At 45.0% G+C, this 18,973-nt stretch overlaps 1 protein-coding gene across 1 annotated transcript in view; it reads right to left on the bottom strand.

Moving 5' to 3' along the window:
* The window catches only part of NUDT5 (nudix hydrolase 5), a 60,859-nt gene that overhangs the window by 21,739 nt on the left and 20,147 nt on the right, over positions 1-18,973 (bottom strand). The window contains exons 6-7 of the mRNA XM_069765215.1: positions 11,680-11,775; positions 8,674-8,775 (exon numbers count right to left, since the gene is read on the bottom strand). Of these exons, the coding sequence (XP_069621316.1) occupies positions 8,674-8,775; positions 11,680-11,775 (198 nt within the window). The remainder of the gene's footprint in view (positions 1-8,673; positions 8,776-11,679; positions 11,776-18,973) is intronic.

Genomic DNA, 18,973 nt, shown 5'->3' with positions numbered 1-18,973 from the left:
TGGGGCAGTACAGGAGACTATGGGGCAGAATGCTGGACACACTGAATACTGGAGACCATGGGGCAGATCTCAGGACACATTGAGGCAATGCTGGAGACCCTGGGGCAGACTTCTGGACACACTGGGGCAATACTGGAGACCATGGGGCAGATTGCTGGACACACTGGGGCAATACTGGAGACCATGGGGCAGAATGCTGGACACACTGGGGCAATACTGGAGACCATGGGGCAGAATGCTGGACACACTGGGGCAATACTGGAGACCATGGGGCAGAATGCTGGACACACTGGGGCAATATGCTGGACACACTGGGGCAGTACAGGAGACTATGGGGCAGAATGCTGGACACACTGAATACTGGAGACCATGGGGCAGATCTCAGGACACATTGAGGCAATGCTGGAGACCCTGGGGCAGACTTCTGGACACACTGGGGCAATACAGGAGACCATGGGGCAGATTGCTGGACACACTGGGGCAATACTGGAGACCATGGGGCAGAATGCTGGACACACTGGGGCAATACTGGAGACCATGGGGCAGAATGCTGGACACACTGGGGCAATACTGGAGACCATGGGGCAGAATGCTGGACACACTGGGGCAATACTGGAGACCATGGGGCAGAATGCTGGACACACTGGGGCAATACTGGAGACCATGGGGCAGAATGCTGGACACACTGGGGCAGTACAGGAGACTATGGGGCAGAATGCTGGACACTCTGAATACTGGAGACCATGGGGCAGATCTCAGGACACATTGAGGCAATGCTGGAGACCCTGGGGCAGACTTCTGGACACACTGGGGCAATACAGGAGACCATGGGGCAGATTGCTGGACACACTGGGGCAATACTGGAGACCATGGGGCAGAATGCTGGACACACTGGGGCAATACTGGAGACCATGGGGCAGAATGCTGGACACACTGGGGCAATACTGGAGACCATGGGGCAGAATGCTGGACACACTGGGGCAGTACAGGAGACTATGGGGCAGAATGCTGGACACTCTGAATACTGGAGACCATGGGGCAGATCTCAGGACACATTGAGGCAATGCTGGAGACCCTGGGGCAGACTTCTGGACACACTGGGGCAATACAGGAGACCATGGGGCAGATTGCTGGACACACTGGGGCAATACTGGAGACCATGGGGCAGAATGCTGGACACACTGGGGCAGTACAGGAGACTATGGGGCAGAATGCTGGACACACTGGGGCAATACTGGAGACCCTGGGGCAGATTGCTGGACACACTGGGGCAATACTGGAGACCCTGGGGCAGATTTCTGGACACATTGAGGCAATGCTGGAGACCCTGGGGCAGACTTCTGGACACACTGGGGCAATGCTGGACACTGGGGCAGATTGCTGGACACACTGGGGGTAATATACTGGACACACTGGGGCAATGCTGGACACTGGGGGTAATATGCTGGACACACTGGGGCAGACTGCTGGACACACTGGGGAAAGGCTGGACACTGGGGCAGATTGCTGGACACACTGAGGGCAGATTGCTGGACACACTGGGGGTAATATGCTGGACATACTGGGGCAGATTGCTGGACACACTGGGGGTAATATGCTGGACACATTGGGGCAGATTGCTGGACAACATGGGGGTAATATGCTGGACACACTGGGGCAGATTGCTGGACAACATGGGGGTAATATGCTGGACACACTGGGGGCAGGACTTGAGGCATGGGCAGAATGTAGATACGGGGCATGATTGGAGACACGGGGCAGGATTGGATCATGGGGCAGGACGGATACGATGGAGGCTGGTGGGGCAGGATGGGGAGATCATATGGGGTAGAATGGATACTCATGAGGGCAGGATACGACAACATATGGCTGGAGCCAGGAATGAGATAAACGGGGCCAGGGTGGGGAATATTATTACCATAGGGGATAATTAAGGGATATTGTTACTGCAGTGATGTATTTATTTTATTTTTTGAGTATACTGTTTTAAATGGGGGGGCAGTCCTGTTACTGTGCAGAGTGACACTATATCACCTTTTTTTCTTCATGTGGTGTAATGTAGAAGTTGTGAAAAATTAAGTAATGTGTTCTGCAAGCGGAGCTCGAGATAACTGTTATTTCCTGCAGAAACGAGTCCTGGCTGGAAGGAATGATGGCGGTCTGTGCTGGATGAAAGATGAAGGACTTCACCTAGAGACGTCACTGGTGAGTCAGTGTTACCTATACACTGACACTATACACTGTATACTATATAGAGGTCCTGTGTATAATGTCACCAGTGATCTCTGTATTACCTCTACACAGACACTGCATACTAAGTACAGATCTCCTGTGAATACTGGCACTTATGGTGATAGTATTGTGTTTTTTTTTTTATTACTGATCAGTATTGTAGTATTCAGTCACTATGTGGTGGTAATATGTGGTCTGGAAATGGTGCGGTGGTATTTGTCCCTTGTATGTAGTATTATTCGGTCACTATGTGGCCTGGTCATGGTGTGGTGGTATTAAGTCACAGGTGTGGCATGTGGGGGTGACACCATTAGGCCCAGTTTAAGTTCTACAAAACAGGAAAACCATTTTTGGTAACCTTTGTGTGTATTGAGCTGGGGGGGGGGGGGGGGGGGGCGCCAAACTCGGGAACAGCCCCGGGCGGCAAAAGCTCTAGCTACGCCTCTGCCCACAAGTGACCCCATTTTGGAAACTAGACCCCCCAAGGAACTTATCTAGATATGTGGTGAGCACTTTGAACCCCCAAGTGCTTAACAGACGTTTACAACGCAGAGCCGTGAAAATAAAAAATCATTTTTCTTTCCTCAAAAATTATGTTTTAGCAAGCATTTTTTTATTTTCACAAGGGTAACAGGAGAAATTGGACCCCAGTAATTGTTGCGCAGTTTGTCCTGAGTACACTGATACCCCATATGAGGGCGTAAACCACTGTTTGGGCGCACGTCGGGGCTCGGAAGTGAGGGAGCACCATTTGACTTTTTGAATACAAGATTGGCTGGAATCAATAGTGGCGCCATGTTGCGTTTGGAGACCCCTGATGTGCCTAAACAGTGGAAACCCCTCAATTCTACCTCCAACACTAACCCCAACACATCCCTAACCCTAATCCCAACTGTAGCCATAACCCTTATCACAACCCTAACCGCAACACACCCCTAACCATAACCGTAACCCCAACACACCCCTAACCCTAACCACAACCCTAATTCCAACCCTAACCCTAAGGCTATGTGCCCACGTTGCGGATTCGTGTGAGATTTTTCAGCATCATTTTTGAAAAATCTGCGGGTAAAAGGCACTGCGTTTTACCTGCGGATTTACCGCGGATTTCCAGTGTTTTTTGTGCGGATTTCACCTGCGGATTCCTATTGAGGAACAGGTGTAAAACGCTGCAGAATCCGCACAAACAATTGACATGCTGCGGAAAATACAACGCAGCGTTTCCGCGCGGTATTTTCCGCACCATGGGCACAGCGGATTTAGTTTTCCATAGGTTTACTTGGTACTGTAAACCTGATGGAACACTGCTGCGAATCCGCAGCGGCCAATCCGCTGCGGATCCGCAGCCAAATCCGCACCGTGTGCACATAGCCTAATTCTAAAGGTATGTGCACACACTGTGGAAAATGCTGCGGATCCGCAGCAGTTTCCCATGAGTTTACAGTTCAATGTAAACCTATGGGAAACAAAAATCGCTGTACACATGCTGCAGAAAAACTGCACGGAAACGCAGCGGTTTACATTCTGCAGCATGTCGCTTCTTTCTGCGGATTCCGCAGCGGTTTTACAACTGCTCCAATAGAAAATTGCAGTTGTAAAACCGCAGTGAAATGCGCAGAAAAACAGCGGTAAATCCGCCATAAATCCGCAGCGGTTTAGCACTGTGGGTTTATCAAATCCGCAGCGGAAAAATCCGCAGCGGAACAGAATACGTGTGCACATACCGAAACCCTAACCCTAGCCCTAACCCTATTCTAACCTTAGTGGAAAAAAAAAAAAATTCTTTATTTTTTTTATTGTCCCTACCTATGGGGGTGACAAAGGGGGGGGGGGGGGGTCATTTATTATTTTTTTCATTTTGATCACTGTGATATAATCTCTCAGTGATCAAAATGCACTTTGGAACGAATCTGCCGGCCGATTCGGCTGGCGCACTACGCATGCGCCCGCCATTTTGGAAGATGGCGGTGCCCAGGGAGAAGATGGACGGACCTCGGCATGATCGGCAAGTATGATGGGGTGGGGATCGGAGTGCGGGGGGGTGGAACGGAGAACGGGGGGGGGGGGGGGGTGGATGATGCACGGGGGGGTCGGAGTGCAGGGGGGTTGGATCGGAGCACGGGGGCGGGGGGGGGGTGATTGGAGCACGGGGGGAGCGGAGCACAGGACGGAGGGGAGCCGGAGCAGTGTACCGGACAGATCGGTGGCTTGGGGGGCGATCGGTGGGGTGGGGGCACATTAGTGTTTCCAGCCATGGCCGATGATATTGCAGCATCGGCCATGGCTGGATTGTAATATTTCACCAGTTTTAATAGGTGAAATATTACAAAATCGTTCTGATTGGCTGTTGAAAGTGAAACTGCCAATCAGAGCGATTGTAGCCACGGGGGGGGTGAAGCCACCCCCCCTGGGCTAAACTACCACTCCCCCTGTCCCTGCAGATCGGGTGAAATGGGAGTTAACCCTTTCACCCGATCTGCAGGGACGCGATCTTTCCATGACGCCACATAGGCATCACAGGTCGGATTGGCACCGACTTTCATGACGCCTACGTGGCGTCAAAGGTCGGGAAGGGGTTAAAAAAAAATAAAAAAAAGGAACATTTAATTTTTTTTTTCACAAAAAAAAAAAAAAAAAAAAAACTTCAGCTACATTTTGTTTTATTTTACTACGGGTAACAGGAGAAATTGGACCCCAAAAGTTGTTGTCCAATTTGTCCCGAGTACGCTGATAGCCCATATGTTGGGGTAAACCCCTGTTTGGGCGCACGGGAGAGCTCGAAAGGGAAGGAGCACCATTTTACTTTTTCAACGCAGAATTGGCTGGAATTGAGATCGGACACCATGTCGCGTTTGGAGAGCCCCTGATGTGCCTAAACAGTGGAAACCCCCCAATTATAACTGAAACCCTAACCCAAACACACCCCTAACCCTAATCCCAACAGTGACCCTAACCACACCCCTAGGTCTGACACACCCCTAACCCTAATCCCAACAGTAAATGTAATCCAAACCCTAAGTTTAGCCCCAACCATAAACCCAACCCTAGCTTTAGCCAGAAACCTAACCCTAGCCCCAACCCTAACAAGAAAATAGAAATAAGTAAATTTTTAAAATTTTATTATTTTTCCCCCCTAACTAAGGGGTGATGAAGGGGGGGGGGGGGTTTGATTTACTTTTATAGCGGGTTTTTTAACCAGATTTTTATGATTGGCAGCTGTCACAGACTAAAAGACGCCTTTTATTGCAAAAAATAGTTTTTGCGTTTGCATCTCCACATTTTGAGAGCTATAATTTTTTCCATATTTCGGTCCACAGAGTCATGTGAGGTCTTTTGTCTTTTTTGCGGGACAAGTTGCCGTTTTTATTGGAACCACTCGGGCATGTGACATTTTTTGATCGCTTTTTATTCTGATTTTGGTGAGGCAGAATGACCAAAACCAGCTATTCATGAATTTCTATTGGAAGGGGGTGGGGTGGGGTGGGGTGGGGGGGGGGGCGGAATTTATACCGTTTCACGTTTTGGTAAAATTGATAAAGCAGTTTTATTCTTCGGGTCAGTACGATTACAGCGATATTTTTTTATTTATGTTTTGGTTCTTTTATACGATAAAAACTATTTTATATGAAAATTAATTATTTTTGCATTGCTTTATTCTGAGGACTATACCTTTATTTTTTTGCTGTATGGGGGCTTGTTTTTTGCGGGACAAGATGACGTTTTCAGCAGTACCATGGTTATTTATATCCTTTTTTTGATCACGTGTTATTCCACTTTTTGTTCAGCGGTACGATAAAGCGTTGTTTGCCTTTTTTTGTGACGTGTTCACTGGAGCGGTTAACTAGTGGGACAGTTTTATAGGTCGGGTCATTACGGACGCGGCAATACTAAATGTGTGTACTTTTATTGTTTTTTTATTTAGATAAAGAAATGTATTTATTGGGGGAAAAAAAAAAAAAAAATATATATATATATATATATATATATATATATATATATATATATATATATATATATATATATATATATATATATATATATATATATATATATATACACACACACACACACAGTGGGGCAAAAAAGTATTTAGTCAGTCAGCAATAGTGCAAGTTCCACCACTTAAAAAGATGAGAGGCGTCTGTAATTTACATCATAGGTAGACCTCAACTATGGGAGAAACTGAGAAAAAAAAATCCAGAAAATCACATTGTCTGTTTTTTTAACATTTTATTTGCATATTATGGTGGAAAATAAGTATTTGGTCAGAAACAAAATTTCATCTCAATACTTTGTAATATATCCTTTGTTGGCAATGACAGAGGTCAAACGTTTTCTGTAAGTCTTCACAAGGTTGCCACACACTGTTGTTGGTATGTTGGCCCATTCCTCCATGCAGATCTCCTCTAAAGCAGTGATGTTTTTGGCTTTTCGCTTGGCAACACGGACTTTCAACTCCCTCCAAAGGTTTTCTATAGGGTTGAGATCTGGAGACTGGCTAGGCCACTCCAGGACCTTGAAATGCTTCTTACGAAGCCACTCCTTCGTTGCCCTGGCGGTGTGCTTTGGATCATTGTCATGTTGAAAGACCCAGCCACGTTTCATCTTCAATGCCCTTGCTGATGGAAGGAGGTTTGCACTCAAAATCTCACGATACATGGCCCCATTCATTCTTTCATGTACCCGGATCAGTCGTCCTGGACCCTTTGCAGAGAAATAGCCCCAAAGCATGATGTTTCCACCACCATGCTTTACAGTAGGTATGGTGTTTGATGGATGCAACTCAGTATTCTTTTTCCTCCAAACACGACAAGTTGTGTTTCTACCAAACAGTTCCAGTTTGGTTTCATCAGACCATAGGACATTCTCCCAAAACTCCTCTGGATCATCCAAATGCTCTCTAGCAAACTTCAGACAGGCCCGGACATGTACTGGCTTAAGCAGTGGGACACGTCTGGCACTGCAGGATCTGAGTCCATGGTGGCGTAGTGTGTTACTTATGGTAGGCCTTGTTACATTGGTCCCAGCTCTCTGCAGTTCATTCACTAGGTCCCCCCGCGTGGTTCTGGGATTTTTGCTCACCGTTCTTGTGATCATTCTGACCCCACGGGGTGGGATTTTGCGTGGAGCCCCAGATCGAGGGAGATTATCAGTGGTCTTGTATGTCTTCCATTTTCTAATTATTGCTCCCACTGTTGATTTCTTCACTCCAAGCTGGTTGGCTATTGCAGATTCAGTCTTCCCAGCCTGGTGCAGGGCTACAATTTTGTTTCTGGTGTCCTTTGACAGCTCTTTGGTCTTCACCATAGTGGAGTTTGGAGTCAGACTGTTTGAGGGTGTGCACAGGTGTTTTTTTATACTGATAACAAGTTTAAACAGGTGCCATTACTACAGGTAATGAGTGGAGGAAAGAGGAGACTCTTAAAGAAGAAGTTACAGGTCTGTGAGAGCCAGAAATCTGGATTGTTTGTTTCTGACCAAATACTTATTTTCCACCATAATATGCAAATAAAATGGTAAAAATACAGACAATGTGATTTTCTGGATTTTTTTTTTCTCAGTTTGTCTCCCATAGTTGAGGTCTACCTATGATGTAAATTACAGACGCCTCTCATCTTTTAAAGTGGTGGAACTTGCACTATTGCTGACTGACTAAATACTTTTTTGCCCCACTGTATGTATATATATATATATATAATTTCTTTTATTTTTTCTTTACACATGTACATTTTTTTTTTTTTTTTTTTTTTTTTTTTTTTTACACATTGCCCCAGGCGGGGGAAATCACACTATAGTGTCAGATCGCTGATCTGACACTTTGCTGTGCACGGTGTCAGATCAGTGATCTGACGTGCACAGCTTCTGGCTTACCAGCACCTGCTCTGAGCAGACGCATGTAAGCCACCTCCCTGCAGGACTCGGATGCAGGCCCGCGGCTATTTTGCATCCGGGGCCTGCAGGGAGAAGGAGGTAGGAGACCCCCGGAGCAACTCGATCACATCTCGTTGCTCAGAGAGTCTCAGGGAAGCATGCAGGGAGCCCCCTCCCTGTGCGATGCTTCCCTATGCCACCGGAACGCTGCGATCATATTTGATTGCAGTGTTCCAGGGGTTAATGTGCCAGGGGCGGTCCGTGACCGCTCCTGGCACATAGTGCCGGATGTCAGCTGTGATAGTCAGCTGACACCGGCCGCACTCCCCACGTGAGCGCGGCCGATCGCATATGACGTACTATCCCGTCATTGGTCATTCAGGTCCACCACACCTCGACGGGATAGTACGTCTGATGTCAGAAAGAGGTTAAGGGCATACAAATGAATAGTTTGAAAATTGCAACATTTTTGTCAAATTTCCAATTATTTCAGCCGGGTAGAAGAGGTTTTTTAGCTCCACAGTAAAAAAATAAATTATAGTCCGAGAAACTCTTTAAAGATTTACTTACCAAGTTTGGGTTTAGGTTTGATATTCACAGAATCATCCCCATTAATGTGGACCGTTACAACATATGTCGTGCAGTTTGATAGTCCTGGATCTAAACAAGACACTAAAGAATAAAAAAGAACAGAAATGTTTGCACAAATACTAAAAAGGTATGGAAATTATACAGTATTTATGCATTATTTGCTACTTATTATTTGCTCATACACAGTGTCCGTTTGAAGGTAGTAGACCATTGCTATCGCGTTCCTACCACTAAAGACACCAATCGTGTGAGAATAGTGTCCTGCGTCTTTGTATATATATTGTGTCATATGGTGTTTGCCTATGTAATGTGTAGCAATGTATAATGTGATCACGAAAGATAAGTAATGTTGGTAGTGTACAGTATAGGATAGCATAGGGTAAGACATAGGCTAGGACACAAGATAGGTAGGATAAGAGTGATTGTAGTTAGGCAGCGACATTAGAGTAAAGGTAGTGTTAATGTTCAGGACCACCCCATAGTGGGAGGGGCTTAATGTTAGGGTAATTGACTGCTTTCTTTAGTTAGTCAGAAAAGGACAAGTTTGAGTTCAAGTAGGAAGTGTCTGAGCAGTGCTGCCATTGGTGGTGAACTACAACAAAGGAGACTAAGGGACAAAGGAATAGCGCAACATCGAAGTGACTGAAGAGTCATAGTGACCTTCCACCCTGAAGGGGTCCTTGGATAGGACAATGTGTCATGAGAAATCCTGAGCTTGCTAAACGCCAAAGGTAACTGACCTAAACAGGACTGAGTTTGTGGGACTAGTGGGGATCCCGAGGGGAAGATCCAAGGTGCCAGTAACGGAAGAAATAGGACACTGAGCAGGCAGAGAGACTTGCTGATCAGGACTGTGACGACAAGCTAGACCGTGATGAAGTAGGGCGAAACGGTGTGCTTCACCGGCCCTGGAGCAGATTACAGAGGAAGGAAACTGCATGAAAATGCTTCACACTGCGAAGGAAACGTCCATACGACTTTGTACCAGCTATTTCTTGTATGTAACCCTTACCAAGTTACCATTCAGTAAAGACTGTTTTAGAGCAAATCTCATCGGTTACAGGTGGCCTAACGGGCACAAGGCCCTCACAGCACCAACACCAAGCTAAGACCCACTGTTTCATGTAACGCAACAGGGAGGTCACAGAAGAGGAGTGCCTCGCGGCTACACGTTAACCATCCCATTTTGTCCATAAGGAGCCATTGCAAGGAATTAAACTGGCTAAAATCATGAGCTCACTAGAGTAAGGGGCACCAAATTTTTATATCAATATTCCATTCACATCACTTGTACATATACCTACTAAGATGGGTACATGAGCAGCAGAAATCTGTACAGAGGTGCGAACGGCACTAGTATAACCTTTTAATCTTTGCCCTGGCTACGCACCAGAAAATTAGATCTCAGCCACCTAGACCTTAGTATTTCAGCTCTGATGTAACCAGTTTTCTGCGGAACATTGTAGTAAGTTTACTGACCCCTCTTAAAAAGGTGTAAAAAAAAAAATTGCAACATTTTTTGTACAAATGCCAGTTTAACTAAATTATGCAACTTTTGGAGACTGGAAAACTAGTGTAACATGAAGAAAAATATGCCCCAATGTTACAGCACCCTAGATTTTGCATAGGTTTCATTATACCCCATGTTACACTGAATGATCTCACTAGGAGAAAATATAGTGAAAACTGTTCTTGCTAAATCTAGTGCTTGCTGCAAGAAAAAAAGAAAGGATCTACAATTATCTATATTCTACTACAGAAAATAAGTAACAAATGCAAGAAAAATAATACTGTACAAAATTGGAATCTCCCCATGAAGCCATTAGGGATAAGGGTACTAATGTACTATATTTTTGTTCAGCAGTTACTTTAGCCATTATATTCCATTTCTTTCCTGAGAATTAAATATTCTAATGGGACATGGGACAAATACTATAGACAATTGGGCAAATAGTGAATGGCTGAATCCTCTTGACTCGGGGCATATGTGTAATGTCATTATTAAAAATAAACCAACTAATCATTAATGGAAATCTGGCAGGAGTTTACCCTCAGTGATTTATACATGCATATAGCTCATTCAAAGAAAATCCCAGCAAAACCTTTACACGGCCAGTCCATTCCAGTTTCTTAGAAATCAGCGTTTGATTTGATATGTAAATGAAGCTGAAGAACTATTTGCAGATCTGAAACCTCTGTCACTCCAGCTCTATTACCTACTCAGCGCCAGCCCTCCTGCTTGACGGACAGTCTCTATGCTCTAGCATTACAGGCAAAAGGGTCCATCAGTCAAGGAACAGTCAGTGCTGGGTGGATAACAGAGCTGGAGTGACGGAGGCTTCAGATCTACAGTCTCATTTGCATATCACACCGATTTCTCATGAATGGGCCGTGAAAAGGGGTATTGCTGGATTTGTCTTTGAAAGAGCTACATGTGCATATTGTTTGGTGTGTGTGAACTCCTGCTGACAGATTCCCTTTAATACTTTACATGGCGAGCCATTATACTAAAATTGAGCCATACAACTATTACCAGACCTGAATGCCTTGAGAAGGCAGGCACGTGGAACACTTTGCGGCAGTGGAGGTCACATGTGGTACTTCTGTTGTGCAAACCATGGGTAAGATTTGCACTTCATTTATTAAACTTCACTTGCACTGTGGTTAGGCACCATATTCCTATGCATAGTACTTGATCAGGAGAATTCCAATCAGGGGATTTTCCATTGAACTGCACTTGCCCTTTATAGCTTGCTCTTTATAAACTGGCAATTTATACCAAATTCTATGGAATCATGTGTTTAATAGTGTTTGTTAGGTTGATGATAGCAGCGCACCTCCTATCCTCCCTTTGTGACCTTGATACGGTTATATGAACTTTATTTTTTTTTTTTTTTTTTTTTTTTTTTTTTTATATGACACAAAGCTGTTATTTTTATATGATAGATTTGGGACTCCATTTTCCTCCAGTTTGTATTACCGGACCTGGGGAGCGCTCAATGACTTCTCCTTTGTACCCAGTTTCCTCTTCCAGTTCTCGAAGTGCTGCTTGCTCCGCAGTTTCATTTTCATCTATGAGACCTAGGAGAAGATTGCAGTAAAATTAAACAATAACTTGTATATCTAGTAGTTGTTCAAACAGTGCAGACATAAAACCAGCTTAATTTTTTGGGGAGTGCAAAAAAAATAAATAAATAAATAAAAATAAAAAATACATAAAACGTAGTTTTCAAGGTGCTTGAAGGTTGAGCTTGCCCAAAATACTACAAGGAGACAGCTGGACGTTTGAGGCTGTAATGTACAGTTCTACTTACACAAGAGTCCATGGTGCACTATTAAGAAAAAAAAAAACGATTCAAAGGGTGTTTGGTCATTAAAACAGTTAACAGAGTGACCTGAATCCTTCTGTCTCCTGCCCATGGTTTCTATCACTTCAAGACAATCCCTGTGATGCTTTGTCTATGTGGCCACATTCTCCATGAATGAGAATTCAACCACAATCTGCCAATGGAAAATGTGCCCAATGTGATGTAACATTACACATGAGTCAGGGTTAATGCCAAAGACCAGGGGTAGGCGACAAAGACTTCCAGAATTTTTCTCATTATTTTACAACTTGCCATCAAAATGGATATTGAACTTGATGCTGGTCTCCATCTTTGAGAAGAATATCTTACACTAGGCTCAACAGTCATGAGGGTGGCTATCAATGTGTGATCAGTGCAGGACTAAAATCCACAACCTCTAACCGCCAGAAAACTAAAGGGGCTTCTTAATTATGTACAAAGTGTCTGCGGCCATAACCTTACATGCAACTCATGCCATGGAACTTTTTTTTGCCTTATAACTGGTGTAACTCTACAAATGCAGAACCAGATTGTTCTACTCACCAGTGACCTCAAAACAAAGGAGTATCCCCTTCTGAGAAATGTATGGCATATCAATAGTACGGTATATTCCTTCCTTAAGTGTCTATCATCTTTGGGACCACCACCTATTTGGAGATTGCATCATCTGAAGTACTTTGTAAGAGCTGCACACGTGTCGCCACCAGTCCACCATTTGTTCTCATAGCTGAAGTAGCAAAAAGAGAACCCCCATCTTCTAAAAAGATCCAGAGGATATGCAATAAATGTCTTGGCTGAGAATTCCCATCAAAACAGGAAATAAAACAACTTTACAGTGTCAGTGCATAATAATGAAAGCCAAACACACACTGGCCCGTCAGGTCTGCACTAGAAACAAGCACAGTTCTGCTGGTTGTTCCTGTTGCCTAAAAACAGATCTCATACACTTCATAGCAAACGCCCCAAACACAGTGCCCCCTTATAATGCTGCCAGCCACGCACATAAGCCCCTACCAGGAGAGTGCCAGAAATCACTGCAGTACGTACTCCAACATTGTGTGTCCAGCCATTACATTAAACAGATAAGCTACATATGAGCGTCTGCAAACGGCATTCATCTGCCTTTACCTGGACTAGCCATGATCCGTGCACAGAGGGAAGAAATGGACGTGCATCAGCAAATGTGGGCACTGTCCTCGCCATCATTAGGTTGTGGTTATCTTTTGACAGCCCTGACATTCTATACTGACAGGATGGAGACATAGATGTCTGTTGTAAAGGTTGCGGGGCGATATAGAAATTTATTGAAAAACTCAAGAAAGTTACATTTTTTTTCAAAAAAGTATTTAATTCAAAGAAACTGATACGACTGTAAGGGTATGTGCACACGTTCAGGATTTTTCACGATAAAAACGCATAAAAAACGCATACATATGCATCCTATCATTTAGAATGCATTCCGCAATTTTTGTGCACATGAAGCGTCTTTTTCCGCAAACAAAAAAAACACATTGCAGTTAAAAAAAAAAAAAAAAAAGCAGCATGTTCATTAATTTTGAGTTTTTTTTTGCGTGTTTCCCGCTATTTAATGCATTGGGAAGCTCCGGAAAAAAAACGCAAAAAAGGCAAAAATAGAATTATTCTTACCGTTAATTCGGTTTCTAGGAACCTTCCACGAAGGTATATGGAGGTTGTCTCTTTGCCCTAATGGGGAACAGGAAACACAGAGGTTAAAAGGACCTCCCACTCGCCAGTGACTTACAACTGAAACCATAGCACCGGTTTACCTTCCGAATCCCAGAATTAATCCAGGAAATATAGAGGGTGGGAAATTAGCGCCGTCGTGGAAGGTTCCTAGAAACCGAATTAACGGTAAGAATAATTCTATTTTCTCTAGTCACCTTCCACGACGGCATATGGAGGAATACCAACTAATTTGGCACTAGGGAGGGACAACGGCCTGAAGAACCTTGCGGCTGAAGACTAAATCCTTATTGGATAGTACATCCAATCTATAATGTTTGGAGAAGGTATGGAGTGAGGACCACGTAGCTGCCCTGCAGATCTGCTCCAGAGACGCGCCTGCTCTCTGCCCAGGAAACCGACGTAGATCTGGTTGAGTGGGCCTTGATTCCTACCGGAGGTAGTTTATTTTGAGCAAGGTAAGATTCTGTTATGGCTCTTTTAATCCATGTAGCAATGGTACTCTTGGCTACCTTCTTACCCTTATTTTGTCCTGAGGAATGGACGAAAAGATTATGATCAATTCTAAGATCACGTGTTTGATCCAAGTAATGTAGCAGAATACGCCGAACATCAAGAGTGTTAAATCTCCTTTCTTCAGAGTTTGCAGGTTTATTGCAAAAGGTTGGTAAAACGATTTCTTGAGAACGATGAAAATCAGAGACCACTTTTGGAAGGAAAGAAGGATCAAGTAGGAGTACTATTGAGTCTTCTCTAACCAGTAGATAAGGTTCTCTTATTGATAAGGCCTGTAACTCACCCACTCTTCTGGCTGAAGTTATAGCTATCAAAAAAACAGTTTTGTAAGCAAGATTTTGTGGGGAACAGGTAGACAGAGGTTCAAAGGGTGGACCTGCAAGACCTTGGAGTACAACATTAAGATCCCATGGAGGAACAAGGACTTGTTTCCTAGGGTTTATTCTAATTGCTGAGGTCATGAATCTTTTGATCCAACGATGGCCTGCTAAATCTTGATCAAAGATAGAACGGAGAGCAGAAACCTGGACCTTCAGAGTACTGGGTTTCAGACCAATCTCAAAGCCTTTTTGTAAAAAAATCTAATATCTTAGGTATATCTGGCCTGAGAGGGTCTGGAGGGTTAGGCAGATAAAAAGATGAAAACTTTTTCCAGATTTTATTGTAAATGGCGTTTGTTACGGGTTTTCTGGATTTTTGTAGCGTAGCTGACAGAGTTTGATAACCCCTTTGCTTTCAATACCTGGGCTTCAGAAACCACGCCACCAAATTCCACTTCTGAGGGTCTGAGTGGAGAACTGGCCCCTGAGAGAGGAGATTGTGTTTCATCGGTAACATTATCGGTCCGTCCACCTGTAGTTGTATGATCAGGTTGAACCAACTTCTCTTGGGCCAAAATGGAGCAACCAAAATAGTTGGGGTCCCTTCCATCCGTATTTTCCGTAGCACCTTTGCAAGGATCGGGATTGGTGGAAATGCGTAGGCCAGATGAAAATGCCAATCTTGAACTAAAGCATCTACTGCTCTGGGATTTCCTCTTGGATCCAAGGAGAAATATGTTTCGACTTTTGCATTTTGGTGAGAGGCAAAGAGGTCGACCTCCGGGAAACCCCACTTGTTTACCAGAAAGTTGAATGTTTGACGATCCAGGCTCCATTCGCCCGGGTGAATATCCTGGCGGCTCAGATAATCTGCATGAGTATTGGCAGTACCTTTTAGGTGAGTTGCCGTCAGGGACAGTAAGTGTTTTTCGGCCCAGGCAAAAATTCGAGCAGATACCCGTTTTAGGCTGGCGAATTTTGTACTGGTGTTTGATATGGGCCACCGTGGTCATGTTGTCCGAGTATATCAGGACATGTTGCCCAGAAATCTGACGATTTGCTGCTAAGAGCTTCTTCCACAGCTTTGAGTTCTCGAAAATTTGACGATCTCTCTCTGATTGACTGGTCCCAAAGACCCTGATAAGGAACCGGATTTATCATGGCTCCCCAGCCTCTCTTGCTGGCATCTGTTTTGATCGTGGTTATTGGGAACTGAATCCAACTCACACCCCTGAGAAGGTTCTTGGATTTCATCCACCATGTTAAGGATGCTTTCACCCGACCTGGTGTGTGAATCCTTTTGGTTAGAGAGCCGGGACGACCATCCCAATTGTCCAGAATGTGGGTTTGAAGAATTCTTGAGTGTGCTTGAGCCCAAGCCACCGACTGAATGCAGGCTGTCATGGAGCCTAGGAGCGACATCCCCTCCCGGAGTGTAGGAGATCTCATCTCCTTGTATTTCCTGATCTTTACTACTAATGGTAGTCTGTGATCGTCTGGAAGAAAGGACATTTGTTTTGCCGAGTCCAGAACCACTATCAAAAACTTCATGGTTTTTGAGGGTTGAAGCTGAGATTTCTTTATATTCGGAATCCAACCCAGAGACTTCAATATCTCTAATGTAGTTGACACATGGGATATCAGGGTTATCTCGGTGGGAGCTACTATCAGCAGATCGTCCAGATAGGGCACTATACAGACCCCTTGTCTCCGGATAAATGACACTGCCTCTGCCATTACTTTGGAGAACACCCTCGGAGCCGATGAAATGCCGAAGGGAAGGACTCCAAACCGATAGTGCTCCACTTGACGACTCCCCTGTAACGCAAACCTGAGATATTTTCTGTGTCTCAGGTGAATACGAATGTGAAAATATGTGTCCTTTAGGTCGATGGTTGCCATAAAGGAGTGTTGATCTATTAAAGGAATGGCTGATTTTGCAGACTCCATCTTGAACCTTCGATATTTCACATGCTGATTCAGACCCCTTAAATTTATAATTATACGGACTTCCCCAGATGGTTTGGGTACCAGGAATAAACGGGAATAATGTCCCAGACCCCATTCCGATTGTGGAACTGGGGAGATCACGTTTGATCTTAGAAGATCTTTGAGACCCAATGTTAATAAATTGTGATCTTTTGTTGAAAGGGTAGTAATCTTTAGACCCTGAGGATGGGGGGGGGGGAAATTAACTCGATCAATAGGCCCTCTTTGATAACATTGAGGACCCAGTGGGAACTGGTGAGTCATTGTTTATCCTGTTGGAATGGCTGCTGCTGCTGTTGAGACAAAAATGTTTTTCCCTCTACCTTTTGCATAGCTCCACCTGCCGGTTTTGCCTTTACCTCTCGGTTGAGAGGGCTGAGACAGTGGGCCACGAAAAAAAATGTTTTTTCGGTTGTTTTTGCTCCGGGAGCGCTTTTTTCTTGTCCGTAGCTTTGTCAAGAATGTCGTCTAAAGCTGGACCAAAGACAGTCTCCTTTAAAGGGAATGGCACACAATTTAGCCTTAGAAGTGATATCACCACTCCATAATTTAAGCCAGAGGGCCCTCCTGGCAGAGTTGGAAAGCACTAAAGATCTGGCGGCAATCCTGACGGATTCCAGAGAAGCATCTGCCAGAAACCTAGTAGCTTTATGTAGTATAGGAAGTGAATCCAACATCTCACCTCTAGATGTACCTTGAGAAATGTGAGATTCTAATTTCTCTAGCCAGCAGGAGAGGGCCCTAGCCACACAGGTAGATGCGATATTAGCCTTGAGGACAGACGTAGAAGTTTCCCAAGACTTCTTTAGGAGACTCTCAATCTTCCTGTCCATAGGATCTTTTAATTGTGAAGAATCCTCAAAAGGAAGTGCCGTTCTTTTGGCAACCCTGGCCACCTGCACATCAACCTTGGGAATGTCAAGTTTGACAAAATCACCTTCTAGAGGAAATCTATGTTTCATCTCTGAAGACATATTAAGGCGCTTTTCAGGGAGTTTCCATTCCTGCTCAATCATATTAACAACATTGGCTTGAACGGGAAACCCTGCCCTTTTCTCCGATCTGAGCCCACCAAACATATGATCCTGTATGGACTGTGGTACAGGTTCCTCTTCAAGACCCATTGTGTTACGGACAGCAGATACTAGGTCCTCAATATACTCTGAGGAAAAGAGGTATTTCCTGACCTCAGCCTTAGGAGATGCTGGATCTTCCCAACCAACAGATGAAGAATGAGAGTGGTCTGAATCAGAACCAGATTCTACGACCTGAATCTTCCTCTTCTTAGCTGGGGAATGTGGTGGCGGAGGTGGGGTTGGAGGTGTAAAAGCTGCCAAGGAAGATTGTACCTCCTGTTCAACAAGAGAGCGTATTTCATCTAGTAAGGATGATTGCTCAGCTTTAATAATCCTGTCAGTGCATGGCTGGCAGAGTTTCTTATCCCAGATAGGAGGGAGTTTAACAGAACAGACCGGGCACTTCTTCCTATTAGTAGCTTTAGGGGCAGACTTTTCTCCCTGAAACATAAAGGGAGAGAAGAGTGAGGAGCTAACCCCCTAAGGAACAACCTCCTGGATCCCGTCCCTGCGTACTCACAGTAGCAGGGGCAGCGCTGGGCTCTGCAGACGCAGGGCATAAAGAACCGTCCATACTGAAGAATTTAGTCTTACCTCAGTGGTGGTTCAGCAGGCTTTTATGGAGCACCGCTCCCAGCACCTGCCTCCAGCAGACATAATTCCCCCTCCCCCTCCAGGATCCACGTGTGGGACGCCATCGCTCCGACAACGCCGGCCGGCGAAACCCGGAAGTACCGCCTTCAGGGAGATACGAAAAACCGGAAGTGACGTGCGCGCGAACGTCACTTCCGGAACGCCGAGCAGCATGGAGGGGGGAGAAGCCGGGAAGCTCAGAGAGGATCCCGACTGGGGATCCCCGGCCTGCTTTACACTTGTGGGGGTGTTGGAAGGCCGGGAAGAGTCCCGAGGTACCTGAAAACAGGACGATGGGAGCAGCACAAGGAGAGGCACGGAGCGGTCACCAGCTGCCCGGCTAGACAGGTAAAAACCTGTAACAGTAACTGCAGTCGCTGGCCACTACAGCATATGGAAACCTCTCCCTGTCCCATGGGGAACAGGAAAGACACTGGCGAGTGGGAGGTCCTTTTAACCTCTGTTTCCTGTTCCCCATTAGGGCAAAGAGACAACCTCCATATGCTGTCGTGGAAGGTGACTAGAGAAAAAAAAAACGCATGCGGATTTCTGGCAGAAATGTCCGTTTTTTGTCAGGAAATTTCTGCAAGAAATCCTGAACGTGTGCACATACTTTTTTCACTATTGTGCTGCTCTCCAGCACATCAGATCCCATTGTTTCAGTACTCTCTTTATGATACACCTAGAACTGGAA

The sequence above is a fragment of the Ranitomeya imitator genome, chromosome 4 (genome assembly GCF_032444005.1).
Source record: "Ranitomeya imitator isolate aRanImi1 chromosome 4, aRanImi1.pri, whole genome shotgun sequence".
NCBI lineage: Eukaryota > Metazoa > Chordata > Amphibia > Anura > Dendrobatidae > Ranitomeya > Ranitomeya imitator.
The sequence above is the reverse complement of the archived record's forward strand: the minus strand, read 5'-3'. Positions and strand labels throughout refer to the sequence as shown.